At 46.6% G+C, this 17,099-nt stretch overlaps 9 protein-coding genes across 9 annotated transcripts; 4 read left to right on the forward strand and 5 right to left on the reverse strand.

The window, feature by feature from the left end:
- Positions 1-7: 7 nt before the first annotated feature.
- Positions 8-585, forward strand: SERLADRAFT_459977 (uncharacterized protein; the record flags this gene model as incomplete). The annotated part of the gene is made up of 2 exons (XM_007315151.1): positions 8-520; positions 544-585. The coding sequence occupies 2 exons, from the start codon at positions 130-132 to the stop codon at positions 549-551; spliced, it is 399 nt and encodes a 132-aa protein (XP_007315213.1).
- Positions 586-707: 122 nt separating this feature from the next.
- Positions 708-1,581, forward strand: SERLADRAFT_413646 (uncharacterized protein; the record flags this gene model as incomplete). The annotated part of the gene is made up of 3 exons (XM_007315152.1): positions 708-905; positions 956-1,076; positions 1,132-1,581. 3 exons carry the CDS (start codon positions 708-710, stop codon positions 1,428-1,430), a joined length of 618 nt encoding a protein of 205 aa, XP_007315214.1.
- Positions 1,582-1,873: 292 nt separating this feature from the next.
- Positions 1,874-5,087, reverse strand: SERLADRAFT_354576 (uncharacterized protein; the record flags this gene model as incomplete). The annotated part of the gene is made up of 12 exons (XM_007315153.1): positions 1,874-2,996; positions 3,045-3,144; positions 3,200-3,255; positions 3,313-3,448; positions 3,503-3,750; positions 3,809-3,863; positions 3,925-4,184; positions 4,237-4,342; positions 4,393-4,714; positions 4,785-4,875; positions 4,929-4,949; positions 5,007-5,087. The coding sequence occupies 12 exons, from the start codon at positions 5,052-5,054 to the stop codon at positions 2,886-2,888; spliced, it is 1,554 nt and encodes a 517-aa protein (XP_007315215.1).
- A 150-nt stretch (positions 5,088-5,237) lies between these two features.
- On the reverse strand, positions 5,238-8,630 carry SERLADRAFT_459982 (uncharacterized protein; the record flags this gene model as incomplete). The annotated part of the gene is made up of 22 exons (XM_007315154.1): positions 5,238-5,385; positions 5,444-5,461; positions 5,532-5,558; positions 5,615-5,668; positions 5,726-5,820; positions 5,873-5,882; positions 5,939-6,051; positions 6,110-6,170; positions 6,222-6,488; positions 6,548-6,761; positions 6,818-6,839; positions 6,892-7,045; positions 7,103-7,225; positions 7,277-7,302; positions 7,358-7,417; positions 7,474-7,645; positions 7,703-7,825; positions 7,875-7,998; positions 8,055-8,123; positions 8,178-8,188; positions 8,250-8,456; positions 8,510-8,630. The coding sequence occupies 22 exons, from the start codon at positions 8,537-8,539 to the stop codon at positions 5,380-5,382; spliced, it is 1,986 nt and encodes a 661-aa protein (XP_007315216.1).
- Positions 8,631-10,338: 1,708 nt separating this feature from the next.
- Positions 10,339-12,295, forward strand: SERLADRAFT_381350 (uncharacterized protein; the record flags this gene model as incomplete). Its single annotated transcript, XM_007315155.1, has 12 exons — positions 10,339-10,406; positions 10,469-10,528; positions 10,581-10,592; positions 10,653-10,658; positions 10,719-10,765; positions 10,821-10,973; positions 11,031-11,504; positions 11,561-11,652; positions 11,712-11,743; positions 11,797-11,874; positions 11,928-12,015; positions 12,088-12,295. 12 exons carry the CDS (start codon positions 10,383-10,385, stop codon positions 12,096-12,098), a joined length of 1,077 nt encoding a protein of 358 aa, XP_007315217.1.
- A 266-nt stretch (positions 12,296-12,561) lies between these two features.
- Positions 12,562-13,110, reverse strand: SERLADRAFT_381354 (uncharacterized protein; the record flags this gene model as incomplete). Its single annotated transcript, XM_007315156.1, has 1 exon — positions 12,562-13,110. A coding segment is annotated over one exon (328 nt), but the record flags the coding sequence as incomplete, so codon positions are not given.
- A 1,232-nt stretch (positions 13,111-14,342) lies between these two features.
- On the reverse strand, positions 14,343-15,748 carry SERLADRAFT_459998 (uncharacterized protein; the record flags this gene model as incomplete). Its single annotated transcript, XM_007315157.1, has 6 exons — positions 14,343-14,744; positions 14,800-14,888; positions 14,948-15,045; positions 15,113-15,457; positions 15,515-15,526; positions 15,608-15,748. The coding sequence occupies 6 exons, from the start codon at positions 15,688-15,690 to the stop codon at positions 14,652-14,654; spliced, it is 720 nt and encodes a 239-aa protein (XP_007315219.1).
- A 312-nt stretch (positions 15,749-16,060) lies between these two features.
- Positions 16,061-16,333, forward strand: SERLADRAFT_381365 (uncharacterized protein; the record flags this gene model as incomplete). Its single annotated transcript, XM_007315158.1, has 1 exon — positions 16,061-16,333. A coding segment is annotated over one exon (273 nt), but the record flags the coding sequence as incomplete, so codon positions are not given.
- Positions 16,334-16,373: 40 nt separating this feature from the next.
- SERLADRAFT_381367 (uncharacterized protein) lies at positions 16,374-16,701 on the reverse strand (the record flags this gene model as incomplete). Its single annotated transcript, XM_007315159.1, has 2 exons — positions 16,374-16,508; positions 16,564-16,701. Coding segments are annotated over 2 exons (273 nt in total), but the record flags the coding sequence as incomplete, so codon positions are not given.
- Between the last annotated feature and the right edge of the window lie 398 nt (positions 16,702-17,099).

Raw genomic sequence — 17,099 nt, forward strand, 5'->3', positions numbered from 1 at the left:
GTGCTCCGAGTCACTTATTACGCTCGCATCTCATAACCGCGACATGCAGAACACAATGCACCATGGCTAGTCTGGCTGCAGGATGGTGGCAATTCATGCTTTATTCTTTACAGGCATTGCTTGGAGTGTATGTTTGCAACACTACGATGTCCCCTACAGAAGCCGTGGCCGGTTAATCTAAAAATCGTGGAGAAAACAGCACGAGAATACTACTGGAAAGGGTCTGATGAACATGCAGACTGCAGTGGATACATGGGGAGATCCGACAGCAATGTATTTCTGCATGATGGACTACTGAGAAAAATGGGTCTCGTGTTCCTGCGTTCTCAGCGTCTGCTGTCTGTCTCGCTTCGCTGCTTCCAGCGTCTGCAAGTGGAACTTGTGTCTCTCTGCTCAGCACCCTCATTTCAAAAGCTTCCGCGCGTAGCACTGATCTATCGGATTATACGTTACCTATATAAGCCATATTCCGCATACACGTGTCTGATGAACAGACTTACTAGGACGCCCGATGTGCAGGCAGGGCATCGTTATCGGTTAGTGCCTTTTAATAACCTCTATGATTCTATGAACCGTATCATCTTCTTTTTAACAAGCACTGCCCCATGCGGCAGCGGGAAAGGTCAAAAGGTGCTGGTTCCCTCACGTTCACTTTTCTCTAACTGTCTGTCCCCCCAGTTCGTGGGCTAGCATCTCGATACCCTTTCATGATGCAACTCATTCTCCTGAGTCTTGTTACTCTATTCTTGGTCTTGGGTTCATGGGCTGCTCCCAGCAATGGCGAACCTTACCTCTCCTCTAGAGTCCGACTTGCCTCGGCGGGATCGTTGACCAAACGACAGTCGGGTTCTGTCCCTGAGCAGTGCACGAACATCTGCGATCCTATAAACAGTGTGGTTGCTTCGGTGAGCTTGCATTACTCTTCAATCCTACACTTCTCTCACCCGGGCAACAGGACCCATCTCCTATCATGTACTGCTCACAGTCATTTGAGAACGGCTATTACAACTGCACTCTCTGCGTTGGAACAGCTGTTAATGCTACTGATTACAGCGTAGCACAAAAAGATTTGGATAGTAAGCCCGATATTTATCCCCGGACTTATTAACTGTATTTATTCCTCCTCCCCAGATGTTTACCTTACTTGTTTATACAGTGGCTATCCACTTGAAGAATTGACGTTACCGGGACAAAATCCCAATCGCACCCTTACGACTTCATTTGCTTCTGTTGCCCCTCAGACATCGCTCACGGCACCGGCGTCTCAAACTACAGCTCTCACATCTTCAGGCTCCACATCGGCTTCAGCATCCAAAACCTCATCCACGCCAGCAACAACAACTACTGCAGGCGCAAGGATACTTTCTCCCAATATATTCTGGGCAGGATTAGCGATTACATTGGGCTGGATCACATTGACGATACAGTAGTCTTGAAAAGAGAAGTTGGGAACTCTCGAATGGATCCCTTATATATTTTCTTACGATTATTAGTCACGAATAGTATGGATGTTGTATGACGGGTGAACGATAAGATTGTTAACTTAGATATTCTGGCACATGTGGCGTTGTGGCATGTGCTACCACATTCACCAAGACTTAAACTCGAACATCATGATGATGATATGGCGGCTGTGATCATTCCTTTTCAATTCGAGTTCACGCTGCCTTGTTATCCGAGTAGCGGGGCATAGCTGTATTCATACTTGGTGTTAATGGACGCCCGATCTGCCAAGGTGGGAGCTAACCATTCCCAGCGTTCCAATCCCATTGATGGCCTTGTGTCTTCTCCTTTTTTAAAGAACTGCCGCGGCTCGAGGCAGTGACCATGGGGCGTGTTATAAGCCCAAGGTGCTGGTTCTTCACTTACGTTTGACGCCCTCCCCAGTTGTCTCCCCCCAGAGTCCACAATTTCGAGACACTGTACGATGCAACTCCTCCTCCTGGGCCTCATTTCCCTGTGTTGGGTTTTCACCTGTATGGCTACCCCGAGCGATGGCGAACGTTTCGCCAGCTTCCACCTCGTCTCGAAAGGATCACTGGTAAAAAGGCAGTCAAGCACCGTTCCGCCTCAATGCATGAGCACTTGCGATTCTGTAACTAGCGTAACGTCTGTAAGCTCCCCTTTTTTTCGCCCCCGCCACATCCGCATCATCTCACTTTGATGCCTGCAGTCAAACCCGTCTCTCTCAACGCTCTGCCTACAGTCCTTCGAGACTGCTTATTACAATTGCTTCGTGTGTGTTGGAACCGCTGATAACGCTACTAGTGCGGATTACGCCTCGGCTCAACAGTTGTTAGATAGTAAGGCGGCAAATTTGTGCTTTGCGTTCTTATTCACTCATTCACCGCAGATTACTACCTTACTTGTGCAAACGCTGGTTATTCTCTTCCAGAAATGACACTTCCAGGACAGAACCCCAATCGCACCTTGACGACTTCGTTTCTTTCAGCTGCCTCTCAGACTACGCTTACGAATACGTCGCCCACTTCCAGCGTCTCTCAGACCACAATAACCGCGCTGCCATCCCAGTCGACTGTTGCACCATCACTGTCTCAGAGCACTGTCTTCCCATCTTCGGCATCCGGCTCCACTTCTAGCGCCTCATCCTCGCCATCTCCAACGACTAACTCGGGAACAAAGATACTTTCGCCCAATGGAATATGGGCGGGATTGGCCATCACTTTGGGCTGGATAACGCTGACGATGCAATGAACAAATTCAGAGGACTTTTGGGAGTGAAAAAAACAGACATGTTTTCTTGTGAATAGTGTGTAGGTGATAAAATATTGGATATGGATACGAGCTATAACGATATATATATATGTTATATATGTACATTCCAAGCTTTGTGCAGTGCATGACAATGACGATAGCTTATACGGTCACAATCGTGCATTACGAGGCATTTTCTTCATAGCCTGTCGTACTCCGAGGTCACCAAGAACATCTTCCGCACCAGCAAGGATAGCGTCGTAAGGTGATGTACGATGATACTGAGGCATAATCAGTGACAACCCAAGAATAGAGGAAAAGCTGCTTACATTTTCAATCAATTTACCCATCCCAGTTGTTGTTATACCTCTTCCACCAAAGAGTTGTGTGGCATCTTCTGCAGTCTCGCGACCAGCCCGAGAGACAAACCTAAGATATATTATGTTATGTGAGGGACTATGCGATAAAGCAAGGCGGGACGTACTGCTTCATAAGTGCTATTGGTCCAGCCAGTTTGTCCGATTGCTCATTATATGACATCTGTGTGAATTAGTAGTGAGCATGGATTGGTTTGATTACAAGATGTATGCCACGAACATTGTTCATTTGATAAGTTATAGCCTCTACCCAATTATGCGAAGCCTCCACACGGGCAATCATGTTCGCCAATTTAGAGCGGATGACTGCTTGTGCATTCAGAGGCTTTCCGAAAGCGATCCTCTGGTTAGTCCATCTAAAAACAGTTGAGCAAGTCATATACTGAACGGAATGGAAGGAAGTTACATACTTCAAACACTCTTCAACGACAACCCGTTGGGCGCCAAGACTGGTGCAAGTAACCATCCAACGCTCATGGTTGAAATTACTGAGAATGACAGACATGCCATTTCCTACTTTTCCGAGGGTATTCGCAAATGGGACGCGAACTTTGTCAAATGTGACATATGCGGTTCCCGCAGTTGAAGAATACGCAGTCTTGACTGGTTTCGTTGAAACGCCTTCTACGCGAGGAATAAGAAGGACGGTGAATCCAGGCTAAGAGAGCAGGGCAATATGAGAAGCGAGGATTTGGTTGGGATAAGAAGATCATTACCTCCGTTTTGCATAGTGTAGTAAAGTAGTCAGCAAATGTACCATTCGTAATCCACCTGTAATAGAAGTGTGTGAGCCAACCAAAAAAAAATAAACGCAGAAAATGTGTGTCCCGACTTTTTGGTACCGTTAACTATCCAGTCATCTCCATCTCTAACCGCAGTGGTATGCACTCCACCGACATCACTACCAGCGAAAGCCTCAGTGATTGCTAATGCAAGGTACTTTTTGCCAGCCAAGGCATCAGGCACAAATTTAGCCTGTTGTTCGGGAGTACCAAAATTGAATAGTGGAGGGAGGGCTATGACACCGCCATTCAGAAGCCCGTCCACAAACCCGCGAGTTCCAAAACGAGCGAGCTCGGTGTTGAGGATAAGCTGTCACTCGGTATGTAGCACTCAACAAGGACAGTAAAAGGCTGTATCTAACCTCGTGAAAGTAGTCGTATTCTTCTGGCTTGACTAAGCCACCCATCAGTACTCGGCCTTTAAGATGCTTGCCAGGGCCAAGGCGCATTGCGAGAAAGTTTAGTTCGCTGAGAAAACGTTACTTGTGGGCACTACAGTGGTCGAAAACCCGACATACCTCAGTTTATCTACGACATCTTGGGATATTTTCTTCCCATTATCTTCGCAGCGAACGGCTTCAGGGTGTACGACTTCTACAAAGAACTTCCTCACGGCTTTTTGAAATTTCCTATGGTTATCAGTGTAGTATGGGCTGGAGTACCCGGCACTGAGCCATGTTGGCTCCGCATAAGGTACTTGTGAGAGTTCGCCTGGAGCAAGTGCTTTTATAGATTCTTCCTCGCCCTGAATTTTGCCAATTTGTAATCGTGCATATTGAGGCTTCAGCAGCACCTCGTGCCGATGGAGACCAAAGAACACTTGTGTGGCATCTTTTCCGGCTAATTAATAGCAAGGTAGTTCAGTTTCAAAACTGCTTGAGTCGTCCCAAAGAATCGTGCATGCACTTACCCACCACATCGGTATAGAGCACGTTGGCTCCTCCTGGATGCATGTCTGCAAACCGAGATAGATCGTATACTTTCGAGTCTATGACAATCCACTTCGGAAACACTCAGCCCTGCACAACGTTCGCTCCAGTCGAGTGATGCTCACCAAGTCTCCTTCCTTGTCATGCTGCCGGGACATAAATGAGCTAGCTATCCAGAACGAGGTCAGATAGAGAACACATACTTTCGCCACTTCCTCAAACGTGTATTCTTTCATCGCTTTGGTCGACATATGTTATGATTGCAGTGCTAATGGTACTGTAAGCCAGATACAATACTCAGGCTGACGGTGGATGTCCACTTTCAAGTTAAAGCTCAAGACACCGGTCCCCGAGCTTAGTTTTCACATGTTTATTGCCGTATTTATGTAAGCACGATCGAAATAATATTGGGACCTCAACCGAGCCAAGGGCAATGCGGGGAACCTGAATGTCTTGCGTTGCAGGTTCATGTCTTTCACGACGTGAATCCGCGTATACATAAAGCAAGATAATGTACAATAAGATAATTATGTGGTAATTATATCACCGATGTTTCTCGCACTGTCCACCGAAAGCTCAGAGCTACACAAGTCGAGTGAATCAGTACTTTAAACCAAGCAGGAAAGGGATGGGTACGCACTCTGAACAAGAATCCGAGCTGAAACCGAGAGCGACAAAGGAGTAGTAGATCAGTAATGTGATTTCGAACGCATGAAGGAAACACTTACATCGTCCGGAGTAAGTCGACCCATCGCCTAACGAAATACGTCAAATTAGTCCAGAGCGCTCCTCAAATACTCTGCGAACATACCGAGTCATCCGCCGATAATGTTGCGTCAACCATTGCTGATTTCTTTTCCTGTAGCTGTTATGTGACCCGTTTCAGTTCATGAAAAGTATTAGGAATGCGACGTCGACTTGCCTGAACAATACGACTCTCGATGCTGTCCTCGATCACGAGTTTGATAGCCTGCACAGGTCGGTGTTGACCCAAACGATGAATACGATCCATAGCCTCTGTATTCCAGTAAGTCATGTGTAATGTGCCACATTATCAGATACCACGTACGATACTCCACCTAGTTATACCAAGAATGATGAGCCTTCTTCTATAGCAAGATTGATATTGACATACCGCAGGATTCCACCAACTGTCCATCAGATAAACCCGAGAGGCTTCTGTCAAATTTAGAGCTACACCTCCAGCTTTCAGGCTGACAAGGAAAACCGTAACATCAACATTGTTCACTACACAGCTGTCAGTAAGGGTTCACTAAACAAAACAAAACCCATCAAAGTGACTAACTGAAGTGTTGAATAGTTGCATCTCTAGCTTGAGGACTCATCGTCCCTTCGAGCCGACAGATCTGGAGACATTTTAATATGCAAAGTAGGCCATCGATATTTTAGGCACTCACTCGGAAGCCAGCTTTCTGAAGCCTAAAGGCGATAAGGTCAAGGAAATTGACGAACTGACTGAAGACGAGACTCTTGGTCGTGTTATCATGTGCCCTAAGATTGGAAAGCTCTTCTACAAGTGCTTCTATTTTAGACGAGGAACGCCAAGCATCGAGATCCAAACGTCCAAGGATACCCTGACGAGCATTAGGAACATTCGCTTCCAATTCTAGTGCAGGGGCTTCAAGATCGATAGTCAGTGGTAGATGGCACACGGGACACTGAGGCTATGAACGTCGCGTAAGAACATATGCGTTGTAATTGTGGGAATGAGATAGGGGCCTACAGATATATCGCCAACGGTATCCAGATACTGCTTGATGCATTCACGATCGAAGATGTGACGGCATTTCGACTGAATGGCATCCTCTGCGACGTCATTGCATAACCTACAAACTGTCGCTTCGCCTGGTTCGTTGCTACCAAGAAAGGTGGAACCATTGGCTTTGCTTCTAAGAACAAGATCAGGATGACAAGCCATTTGTCTCATACGAGTCAGTCTGTTTAGACTGGCTTCAGTGCGGGTCAAAAATCAAGAAATTTAAGAGGTTCTCACAAACTGAAAATATTTGAATAATCTATAAACCCTCAGTCAAGATTTATAACGAGTCCAAGATGATTGATACTCACTGTTCAAGACAGTTCCAGAGTCCACATAAGTAGTAAACTGACGCTTTGCGTCCGAGAAAAGCGATAGGTATAACTCCTTTTCTTCAGGACTGAAAAAGTCCCTTCTGACGATCACAGTCCTTGGAGGGAGCCCCAGGTCATCTGCTTTTTGTATCTAAACAAAATAGGTGTCACATAGCCTATCAGATAGTAAGGCACCATGAAGACCAACCTTCGTCCTGCGGAGCATCATCCTATCTAAAAGAATCTTCAGTTTCTTGAATGCCCACTTGCCGGGACCGATCATCCCGTTCTTCTGAATGGGTGTCAAGATTTCATTATTCCAGAAGCACGTCTAATGATAAAGGTGTTAGCTAAGCGAAGCCAGGATGGTGCCTATACATACGTGCTGCATCGGACTATGACCACAATCTATGAGAAGCAGTCAGCATTTGAGTCTGATAATCTCTCGCTATGGGTAACATACCATCGCAATTCCTCTTATCAGTGAATTTCCAATGCAAGGACTTGCAATCGCATTTCTTGCCTAGCGACCAATATTCAGAAGGTGTACAAATGCGATTTACTTGCCGTGGAACTTACAGAAGTAGTACGAGAATGGGTCACCACCCAAAAATCGCACTAGACTGTACAACTCGCCGACACGGTTTTGTAAAGGTGTCCCAGAGAGACACCACTTATAATTGCTGTCAAGCTCAAAGCATGCTTTGGCGGTGTTAGTGGAACGTTCTTTGATGTTATGTGCTTCATCAAGCTGTGGGTAATGTATTTAGAAAGAAGAATACCAACACAGGCGGCGGAAAATACATACGATGATCCTGTTCCACTTGATCAAATGTAATGGAGATTTCTCCTTGACAATCAAGCCCTTTCGCTTGAAACCGCTCTGCTGCTTGCGGAAACAGCTTTCTAGCACGGCAAAGGTTGTTAGGACCTACACCGATGTAAGTACCGACAGACAGAAAAACGGCATCCACCCGTACCACGTCGTATTTCTTCAGTTCCTTGATATCGTTGACCCGCGATGCCCCGTGCCAAACGAGGACCTTCATCCCTTCCGTATGTGTGTTGATTTCGTTCCTCCACTGCATTACTGCAACAGTAGGTCTACAAAAATCATTAGTGCGACTTCATTTACGAATACGAGAGCATTGTGAACACACGCTACGACAAGATTCGGCTTCTTCATATCGGAAACAAATAACGATATTATTTGGATAGTTTTACCCATGCTATGAAAAGATCGAAATGAGTAAGCGTTCGATTTATTTTGAAAAGGAGCTTACCCCATCTCATCCTATAAAACCAATGTCATATTTTAGTCAGTGTTCAAACAGGCGACATAGATATATACAGACCGCCAACATGCCACCTTTCCATATACCTTTCTCTTGCTTCCTCATCCAGAATAAACTCTCCTTTTGAAAGGGCAGTAGCGTGACTTTCAACGTCGCCGGTTGTTCTGCTTTTTGCGGAACAATAATGGGTATACTAGCCTCCAGGTCGCCCCAAACATCTTTTAGTTCTGGGTGATGTTTCCTCAGAGCGATAGTTGACTTTTCAGCCTTTGATGCGACGCCATCAGGTAAATCATATAGAAAAAGATTGCACCGCATACCCATGTCAATTTCCTGCCCAATTCTTCCATCAAAGCACGTTCTTCTCTTTTATTTTCTCTTCTTTCCGCGGCAGCATGCCTACGTTGTTCTCTGTTGTGACGTAGCAACTCTGGGTAGGACATGTTCTTTGGCTGTGCTTTTGCCTTGGCTTTTGCTTTCGACTTTCCCTTCGCTTTTGCAAGTGGGACATCGTCCTCGGACTCTTCAGGCTCAGTCAAATCCGAGAGGTCTTCAAAGTCATCATCGACGACAATTTTGGCTTTCGCTGATCCTCTGGCCTTATTCTTCGCAAGGCGACGCTCAGCTGCGGCTGCACGAATTGTAGCAGTAGTGTTTGGCAAGATTTCATTCTTGGACGATGATGTGCCAACTCCCTCATTTTGTTGGTTGTCAAGGCGAGCGGTTTGAATGGACATTTCGATTGCAGCCTCCATCATGATATCTTCGTCTGCTTCTTCTTCTTCTGAGTCAGGGATTACGGTGGACGAGGCCCTTAATTTTTTCAAAGGGAAGGAATCCTCAGATAGTTCGAATTCGGAGCCACTGTCGTCAGACTCTTCAAAGGCATCAGACTGTTCAGGAGATAGCTGCTCATCATACTCAAGATTGTCTTCAGAGATTAAATTGCCCTCTTCTATATCTGCAGCTCGAGGTTTTTTTGAAGATTTTCCCTTGCCTTTGTCCTTTGCGGCAAGTCTCGGAGCCTACCAAGGTGCGTCAGTGGCATAACGAGATGACAAATTTCTTTTATCTTGCCTCTTTTTTCTTCTGAACGGAGCTACTCGAAACGGGTATTTCTACGTAAAATTCCTTGGAGACATATCTTCGCTTTGTTGTTGTCTTCTTTGAATCCCTATCTTCAAAATCGTCGGCATTGCTGGCCGCACGCTTCCTTGAACTTCTAGTTACAGATGCAGTTTGAGTAGTCTTCCTGGGTGGAAGAGGGAGCTTGTCTTTGGTTTGACCATCGTCAGAGGTATCAGGGGTTTCTGGTTGGACAGAATTCTCGTTGCTGAGGAAAGGGGACACCACGCTGAACGGTGTTTCTGATGAGGTGCTTGAGGCTTGCACACTAGCAGCACTTTTTCTGGTCTGCACCATCGCGGATGGACACACACAATCAAGACAAAGTCTCAGACAAAGGCGAGGGAACAGAGACGCGAAATTTGACTGACGCGTAATTAACGCGCTTGAACCTTAACTTTATTTGAGGCGGCGCTTGCCATAGTCACGTGGTAACACCTGTTATCGCCACAGACGCGATGGCAACCCACTAAGCTTCAGTTCATTGCAAAAGTATCGCAAGGCTTTGAGAGTATCTACTTGTGCGTCCTAGCGAAGCTCACGAGTAGAATTTTCACTTGTACATTGCTTATGTGCTCGGCTCGGAGACTGCCCTGAATCAGAAAGATAATGAGTTCGCACGTATCACCCAGCAGCTTCGCGGTTTAGATAACAGATACTTATAGGCGCACCGGACTTCCAGTTCAACAGTACATCTATTCAAGTTCCAGTCTGATATATGCTCGAGCTCGGACGTGGGATTTTTGCAATGGGTACAGGTTTATCGAGTCGAAAACGGTAATGTCAGTGGAATGGGGAAGGTGACTCCATATTATGAGAATTCATGGGGGCTCAGAGAACTAATTTCAGCTCGCAGTGTACCACAGTCACTGCAACTGGTTAATTACTCGACTAACTTAGTGGAACTGTTTTGGAAACACCCCAATGCTATGGCATACAACAGTACACAATTGGCGTCACCGAAGTCATGGATAGGTCGGCATCACTATAAGTATCGGTACTGGTGTCCTCACAGGTCTTTCGAGCTCTCAAAGATTCCACTACATCCCATTGAATTTAATATCAACCATGGGTGTTCTCAATATCGTACCTGTAAGAAGTCTACGGGCTCGTTCGCCCTCAAAAGCCCCTATCGCTGACCATACACATTTCAGACCGGTGTATTAACTGGTGACAACGTCCGAAAGCTATTTGATTATGCAAAAGACAATAAGGTGAGTTACTCTACATCACTGCCTCTGTGCGTGCACTAATCTATTGTAATAGTTTGCTATTCCGGTGAGTTCCACAAATGCTCCTAGCGGACAAAGGCTTCATTATCGATACACTGTTTCATAGGCCATCGTAAGTGTTTAGCTTACACCATTTTCTATTGAGTTTGTTTCTTAACCGTCATATGTGAAGAATGTAACGTCGTCGTCAACAGCAAATGCTGTCTTAGAGGCCGCTAGGTAAATATGCCCGTGTTCTGTCTTATACTATATCCTAATCTGTTGTTCGCCATAGGGACATTAAGTCACCCATCATCATTCAAGTATCTCAAGGAGGAAGTGCATACTTCGCGGGGAAGGGTCTTGCAAATGACAAGCAACAGGCCTCTGTCACTGGCGCAGTTGCCGCCGCACTGCATATACGAACTGTCTCGAAATCATATGGCGTGTAAGCTTTCCCCTTCAATCGATGACCTCACTTTCCAACAATGCCTTCCTCCTGTAGTCCTGTTGTCCTGCATAGCGATCACTGTGCTCACAAACTTTTACCTTGGTTCGATGGTATGCTTGAAGCTGATGAGAAATACTACAAAGAACATCGCGAACCCCTATTTTCCTCCCACATGCTTGATCTCTCCGAGGAGCCCAAGGACCAGAATATCGCAACCTGTGTAAAATACTACAAGCGCATGGCTGCAATCGGCTTGTGGCTTGAAATGGAGATTGGAATTACTGGAGGAGAGGAGGATGGTGTTGATAACACTGGCGTTGACAACGCCAATCTTTACACTCAACCAGAGGATGTCTTCGACATATACAATGCCCTTAGCAAAATCGGACCGAACTTCAGTATTGCAGCAGGGTTTGGAAATGTCCATGGGGTGTATAAACCCGGAAACGTGAGACTACGCCCAGACTTGTTGGGAAAGCATCAAATGTATGCACGTGAACAGCTAGGTGGAAAGCCGGAGAAACCATTGTGAGCAACATTATATAAGACACGTTCTGTGAAGTAATAATTTTATCCTCATGTAGGTACCTTGTTTTCCATGGCGGGTCTGGATCAACGAAGGAGGAGATCAAAACCGCAGTCGTCAACGGCGTGGTGAAAATGAACGTTGATACTGGTAAGGCCCCGCGCGTTCCTACTTGTTGCTTATATGGCTGATCAGATAAACCCGTGTAGACACGCAATACGCATATCTTACTGGTATAAGAGTACGTGTTTCAGGTATCTTCTGGTGGCCATCACAATAACTGTACACAACTAGGATTTCGTAGAGAAAAAGAAGGACTATATCCAGGCCCAAGTTGGTAATCCGGAAGGCCCTGATAAGCCCAATAAAAAGGTCAGCAGCCTTTGTTCTCGACAATACCAACCTGACAAGCAATACAACATCAGTATTACGATCCTCGTGTCTGGGTACGAGAGGGAGAGAAGACCCTTGTAGAGCGTGTCAAGGAGGCTTGCACAGATCTTGGGAACGTCAGTGAGTATCGTCAGTATACCTCTGCCTTGAGTTTCGCTGATCACGCTGCACCTGTTTCGCGAACTCTGCTAGACCGTCTCTGAGCGAGCTAGGTCCGCGAGTCTAGACTGAAAGTAAAAAAGAAAAAGAGGTTTCGATTGATTGTACATTACACAGACAAATTGTCGACATATTGCGCTGAATCTGACTAAATGCCAAGCAACGCCAACTGCACGTCGTGCTAGTAACAAAGGGTAGGCGGAAGGGCTGTCTATTGGGGTAGATATGATAATCTATAGTCAAGTCAAATTTGTGAATCGGCCGCAGGGAGCGGAGGTAGAAAACAATCTTATGCAAGATTGGGGTCTATAATGTAAGCCGAGGCCCGAAAGCGCTTTAATTATGGGGGACGGGTTGACAATGTGTTCATTCGAACGTATCCGACGGTCGGATTTGATTTGACTCTGGTGAGGCAGGCACTGATCCTTGATAAGCATACAGTGTGCTGGCATCTGATGTGGTGTAGCAGGGCGTTTCTTCAGCCATCACATATGGTGGAATCTCTTCCTCATACTCTTCATCCGTGACAATCAACGACGAGAAAAATGCGTGATCAGGTGGAAAATCAGCCATGTCGTAAGGTGGACTCGGAGAAGATAAAGCATTTGTTGAGAGTTGTTCATTGGAAGCAGGATCATCGATCATAGCAGAGGTCGGCGTAGTTTCTGAGATATATGGCGGAGGACTGGCCGATGAAGCCTGGATGCGACCTGCGTAGCTATGAGACATTGGCCGTGAGGCGCTCCTAGCCATATCGGCATGCATTGACCATGGTCGCGTAGGTAAAGTACTGGCAGGCGGATCGAGCAGATCTAAATCAGACTGTTGAACGAGTGTGTCGATAGGGTGTTGTTGCATAATGCTACTTCTGTATAGCGACATCGCCAGGTGATCAGGATGAGGGACATCAAAAGCGCCACCTAACAGTAGTCGCTCAGGTCTACCTCCCGATAAGACTGATCTGCTGTTGCCGACAGGCGTAGAATATCTACGAGAGTCCACATCTTGGTCTCTCTGGGGTTGTGGTGTATCAGCCGTTTCATTATTCTCCGGAGACTGCGGGACGCTGGAACGCATGCCCTTTGTCGAATTCGCATAAAGCTGGCGAGCGTACGAAGATTGTGAAGCTCGAGATACGAGAGTTGAATATGGTGACGAAGGCGTGGACTGCGACGCTGAACTCGTTATATTTCGACGCTCGATCTTGTAAGGGAGATTCCTTGTCTGCTGCGTTTGAGAAATCCTCTTAGGCTGGGGTCGGTTCGATGCACCATTGCATTGAGTCACCGTTGAAGCATCGCGAAAACTGTGATTAAATTCAAGTCAATAATCATGTCCGAGCGTATGCTTGTATAACGCATGAGACTTGCATATGTGATTTTTCAGCACTATTCAAAACACAAAAATAAGAGTTAATATCTACAAATGAAAAATGCTCTGTGATTTGATATCACCTGTATTTCAGCCGCTTGGAGGACATGTCGTTCATACCGTACGTTGGATAGCTTCGAAGCCGCGAACTGGCGTCTGGAACCATAGTTCAATGGAAGTAGCACTGTCAGACTACAACTCTACTTACCACAGAAGAGGGGGAGGCTCGCCAGAGTAACGAACCGAAAAAAATATCGATATCAACCACCTTCCGCCATGAGCCAATAAATGAGCGTAGTGGTACAGCACCGACTGCGCAAACGAGCCATAAGTGGTGCTATTGTCACCGACCGTGCGCTAACAGGTACAGGTTGGACTTGCAGCATTACATTCGGGGCAGTAGTTTTGCGTTCCCACTGGCAGGCCTGTGCACAACAGAAACAGAAACAGAACTTACTGCACTCTTGGGATTCTCTTCGCGGACATGGGACATTTCCTGTACCGCTTTGGTTCGGGTCAAAGGTAATCGGGAAACAAGCCTACCGAAGCAACCTATGATACCGGTTCACGTCTCTAGCACCCGAGAATCTTGAGACTGGCCATATACTGCACCTGAGGCGCCCAACAAATGAGCCTAACTATAGTGGACGACGCATGTGAGCGTTCCCTATAGTTAGGCCTATTTGTTGGGCGCCTCAGGTGATAATGTTGTTTATCAGGGGGTTGAGGACGTCACAAAAGTCACATTATCTGATTTCCAACCGTGACTTGTAGGTCATGCTGAAAATCTAACTTCGCCAAATCCTTACAATGTTAAGCTAAAGACACTTCGTAGGCGTTTCTTTAGGTGGTAAAAACTATAAGCTACTGGTCATGGGTATAATGACCAGGGCGACCGCACACTCCGTCACTCAAATACGACAACCATAAACGGCAGTACAGCCAAATGGCAGCGGTGGGCCACCATGAAGTTCTTCCGATCGGTAATTTACAGGATTGGATGCACCGCCAGCTATATAAACCACTCAGAAGTGTTATCTTGCGATTGCGTTCATACAGGACTTGTTCGATACGACCATGCAACAGAAACATAAAGAGGGAGAAACGTAACAGACATAAAGATATTTACCAAGTAAACACGTTTGGTGTACAAATCTACAAGAGACTGATGATGGGAGATAATAGTTCAACAATAGAACGCGTCAAGATATAGGGATGCATAAAAATCACGTCAAGTTATGTTTGGCGGCTTTACCAGTTGTCACCGCCATTATCGTCATAGCCTCCTCCTCCATAATCGTCTGCGCCATCTTGGAAGCCTGATACAGAAAATCAGACATGCGCCAATAAAATGTCAAAGACGATTGGGCATACCTTGATCGTAGCCTTCTTCCCGCTCATCTTCATTATGATCTTCGAATGCATCCATAAGGAGAGCGCCTCCAACGAGTCCAGCGCCACCTAGGAAACAGTAATTAGAGCCAAGGTACGTGTGCTGTAAGCACTCAGCTCAACGGACCTGCTAATAGAGCAGTCCCCATACCGGGACCAGACTTCTTGGGGGGTGCTGGAGGCTGCTGCTGATAAGTTGGACGGGACTGACCACCTCCAAAGAACCCTGTTTTATAAATAAACTCGAATCAATATAATCTGATCAATATGAACGCAAGAAACGATGGCGTCACCTCTTTCTTGCTCCTGCGGATAACCACCCATAGGCCCACCATACCCACCGGGGTTTCCACGATATTCACCTTGAGGTCCTCCATATCCACCACCGGGAGGCCCTCCGTAGGAAGGCTGATAACCAGTACCGTAGCCTCCAGGGGGACCACCGCCATACTGCTGTGGAGGCTGGTTCTGCCAACCGCCTTGGTTGTACTCGCCATAAGGCGAGCGATTGAATTCACGGTTAGGAGGGGCACCCATGGCAGGTGCGAATTGTTGAGGCGGGGGAGACCTGCTGGGAGCGGTAGCGTAGGGGTGGACCCATGACGATCGGGGAGGATTTTCACGCGTGTTCACATAGAACCTTGAGGATCGGAGGCAAGTAAGCACCCAGAACTGACGATTATCACTGAAAACCTACCATGCATTGTAACTACGTTGTGCGGGGATCAGCAGGAAAATCAGTAAGATCAGTATCCGTCAGTAACAAGTGAAGGCGATAACGTATACGTACTTGGAATCCCACTGGGACGTCCAGCCCGGAGGAAGCTCTCTCGGATTAGGACCAGAGCCACTGTAAGGAGGAGGTGAAGCCATGTAGAAGATTTCGTTGGCAGAGAACAAGTTGGGAAGATGGCTTAGATATGGCTTTTATACAGCAATACGTTGTGCCAGCACATGATCACGCCTAAGCTTTGCGGACATGTACACTGGTTTGCTGTGGTTTACGCAGCCTTACTAACATCAACGGGCCGGGACGAAAATGGTACAGCAATGGCTAACTACCATCTGGCAGAACCATGAACAGAATTCTTGTATCCAACGAAACACGATACACTCGAAACCAAGTAAACAGAACGTTCTTGAATAACAGTCAACTAGTGGAAGGGAAACCTATTTTCTAAACCTATAACGACAGGCTGGCAGGTCCAAGAGGAAACGGAACACTGCAAAATGGTTCACAGAAAGGCACTTCTGTGGGGCGGTACGCTACGCTTTGACCTTCTTTGCATTGGTCGTCTTCGTTTTCTTAATCGGCGGCGGCGGCAAATCCTCCTCTGACGAAACATCGTCGTCTTCGTCGTCGTCGTCATCATCATCATCGCCATTCTTTACAGCTGCCTTAATTTCGTCTTCAACTGACGACGACTCGCTTCCTGATTCCTCAGATGCATCGCTCGATGTCTCGATAATCGGAGCCGACTTGGGAGGAGATTTGGCTTTCTTTTTCTGTTGCTGAAAGTAAGACGATGAAGAGTGACGGCAGTGATAAAGCTTACAATAACAGCAGCTTTTTTAGTGGGAGCTGGAATATCTGCAACCACAGGTATGTCGCTAGGGACTCCCTGTGCATCATAAGCAGCTTTTGCTGACTGATACTTCTCTTTAGCCTTGATGTTCTCAGATGTATATCTCTAACGAAACATGACAAAGTAAGACGTTGTCTATATGAAACAATGGCATACTTACTTCTTTCTCTTGTTGAGACATGGACGTCCATCGTCTCCCGATAAGACTCAATAATTCTGATTGGGGTAATTCGGGGTTCTGCTCCTTCAATTTAGCCCGAACTTCATTTTGGAATAGAATGTACGCAGAAGCGGGTCGCTTTGGAGCATTGGGGTCTTTGGGCTTGGTAACGCGTTTTCTCTTTGTGCCGTCACCATCATCGTCCCTAGCCTTTCGCTTTCCGATTTTGATTGGAGCGTCGCCCAGGAGCTCCTGTAGAGCTTCTATGGAGTCAGCGTCGAGGGGCAACTTTGCTACGGTTTGCGCAACAGATTCCACAAAGGTGGCACACTGGCGCATAGACTGGGCAGCCACCGAAAGCCTACTGGCCAACTGCAAAGGGTATTATGCATTAGGAGTCGGATACTTGGAGGCAGTAAAATTAAAGTTGGTAAAAATAACCAACCTGTTTTTTTGAGGTGTCGACATCGCTCAAGACGGGTTTCGCTTCCTTGGGAGCCATGGTGTGGTGATGGAGAATAAGGGATGAGGTCGAA

The sequence above is a fragment of the Serpula lacrymans genome (genome assembly GCF_000218685.1).
Source record: "Serpula lacrymans var. lacrymans S7.9 unplaced genomic scaffold SERLAscaffold_4, whole genome shotgun sequence".
Lineage (NCBI taxonomy): Eukaryota > Fungi > Basidiomycota > Agaricomycetes > Boletales > Serpulaceae > Serpula > Serpula lacrymans.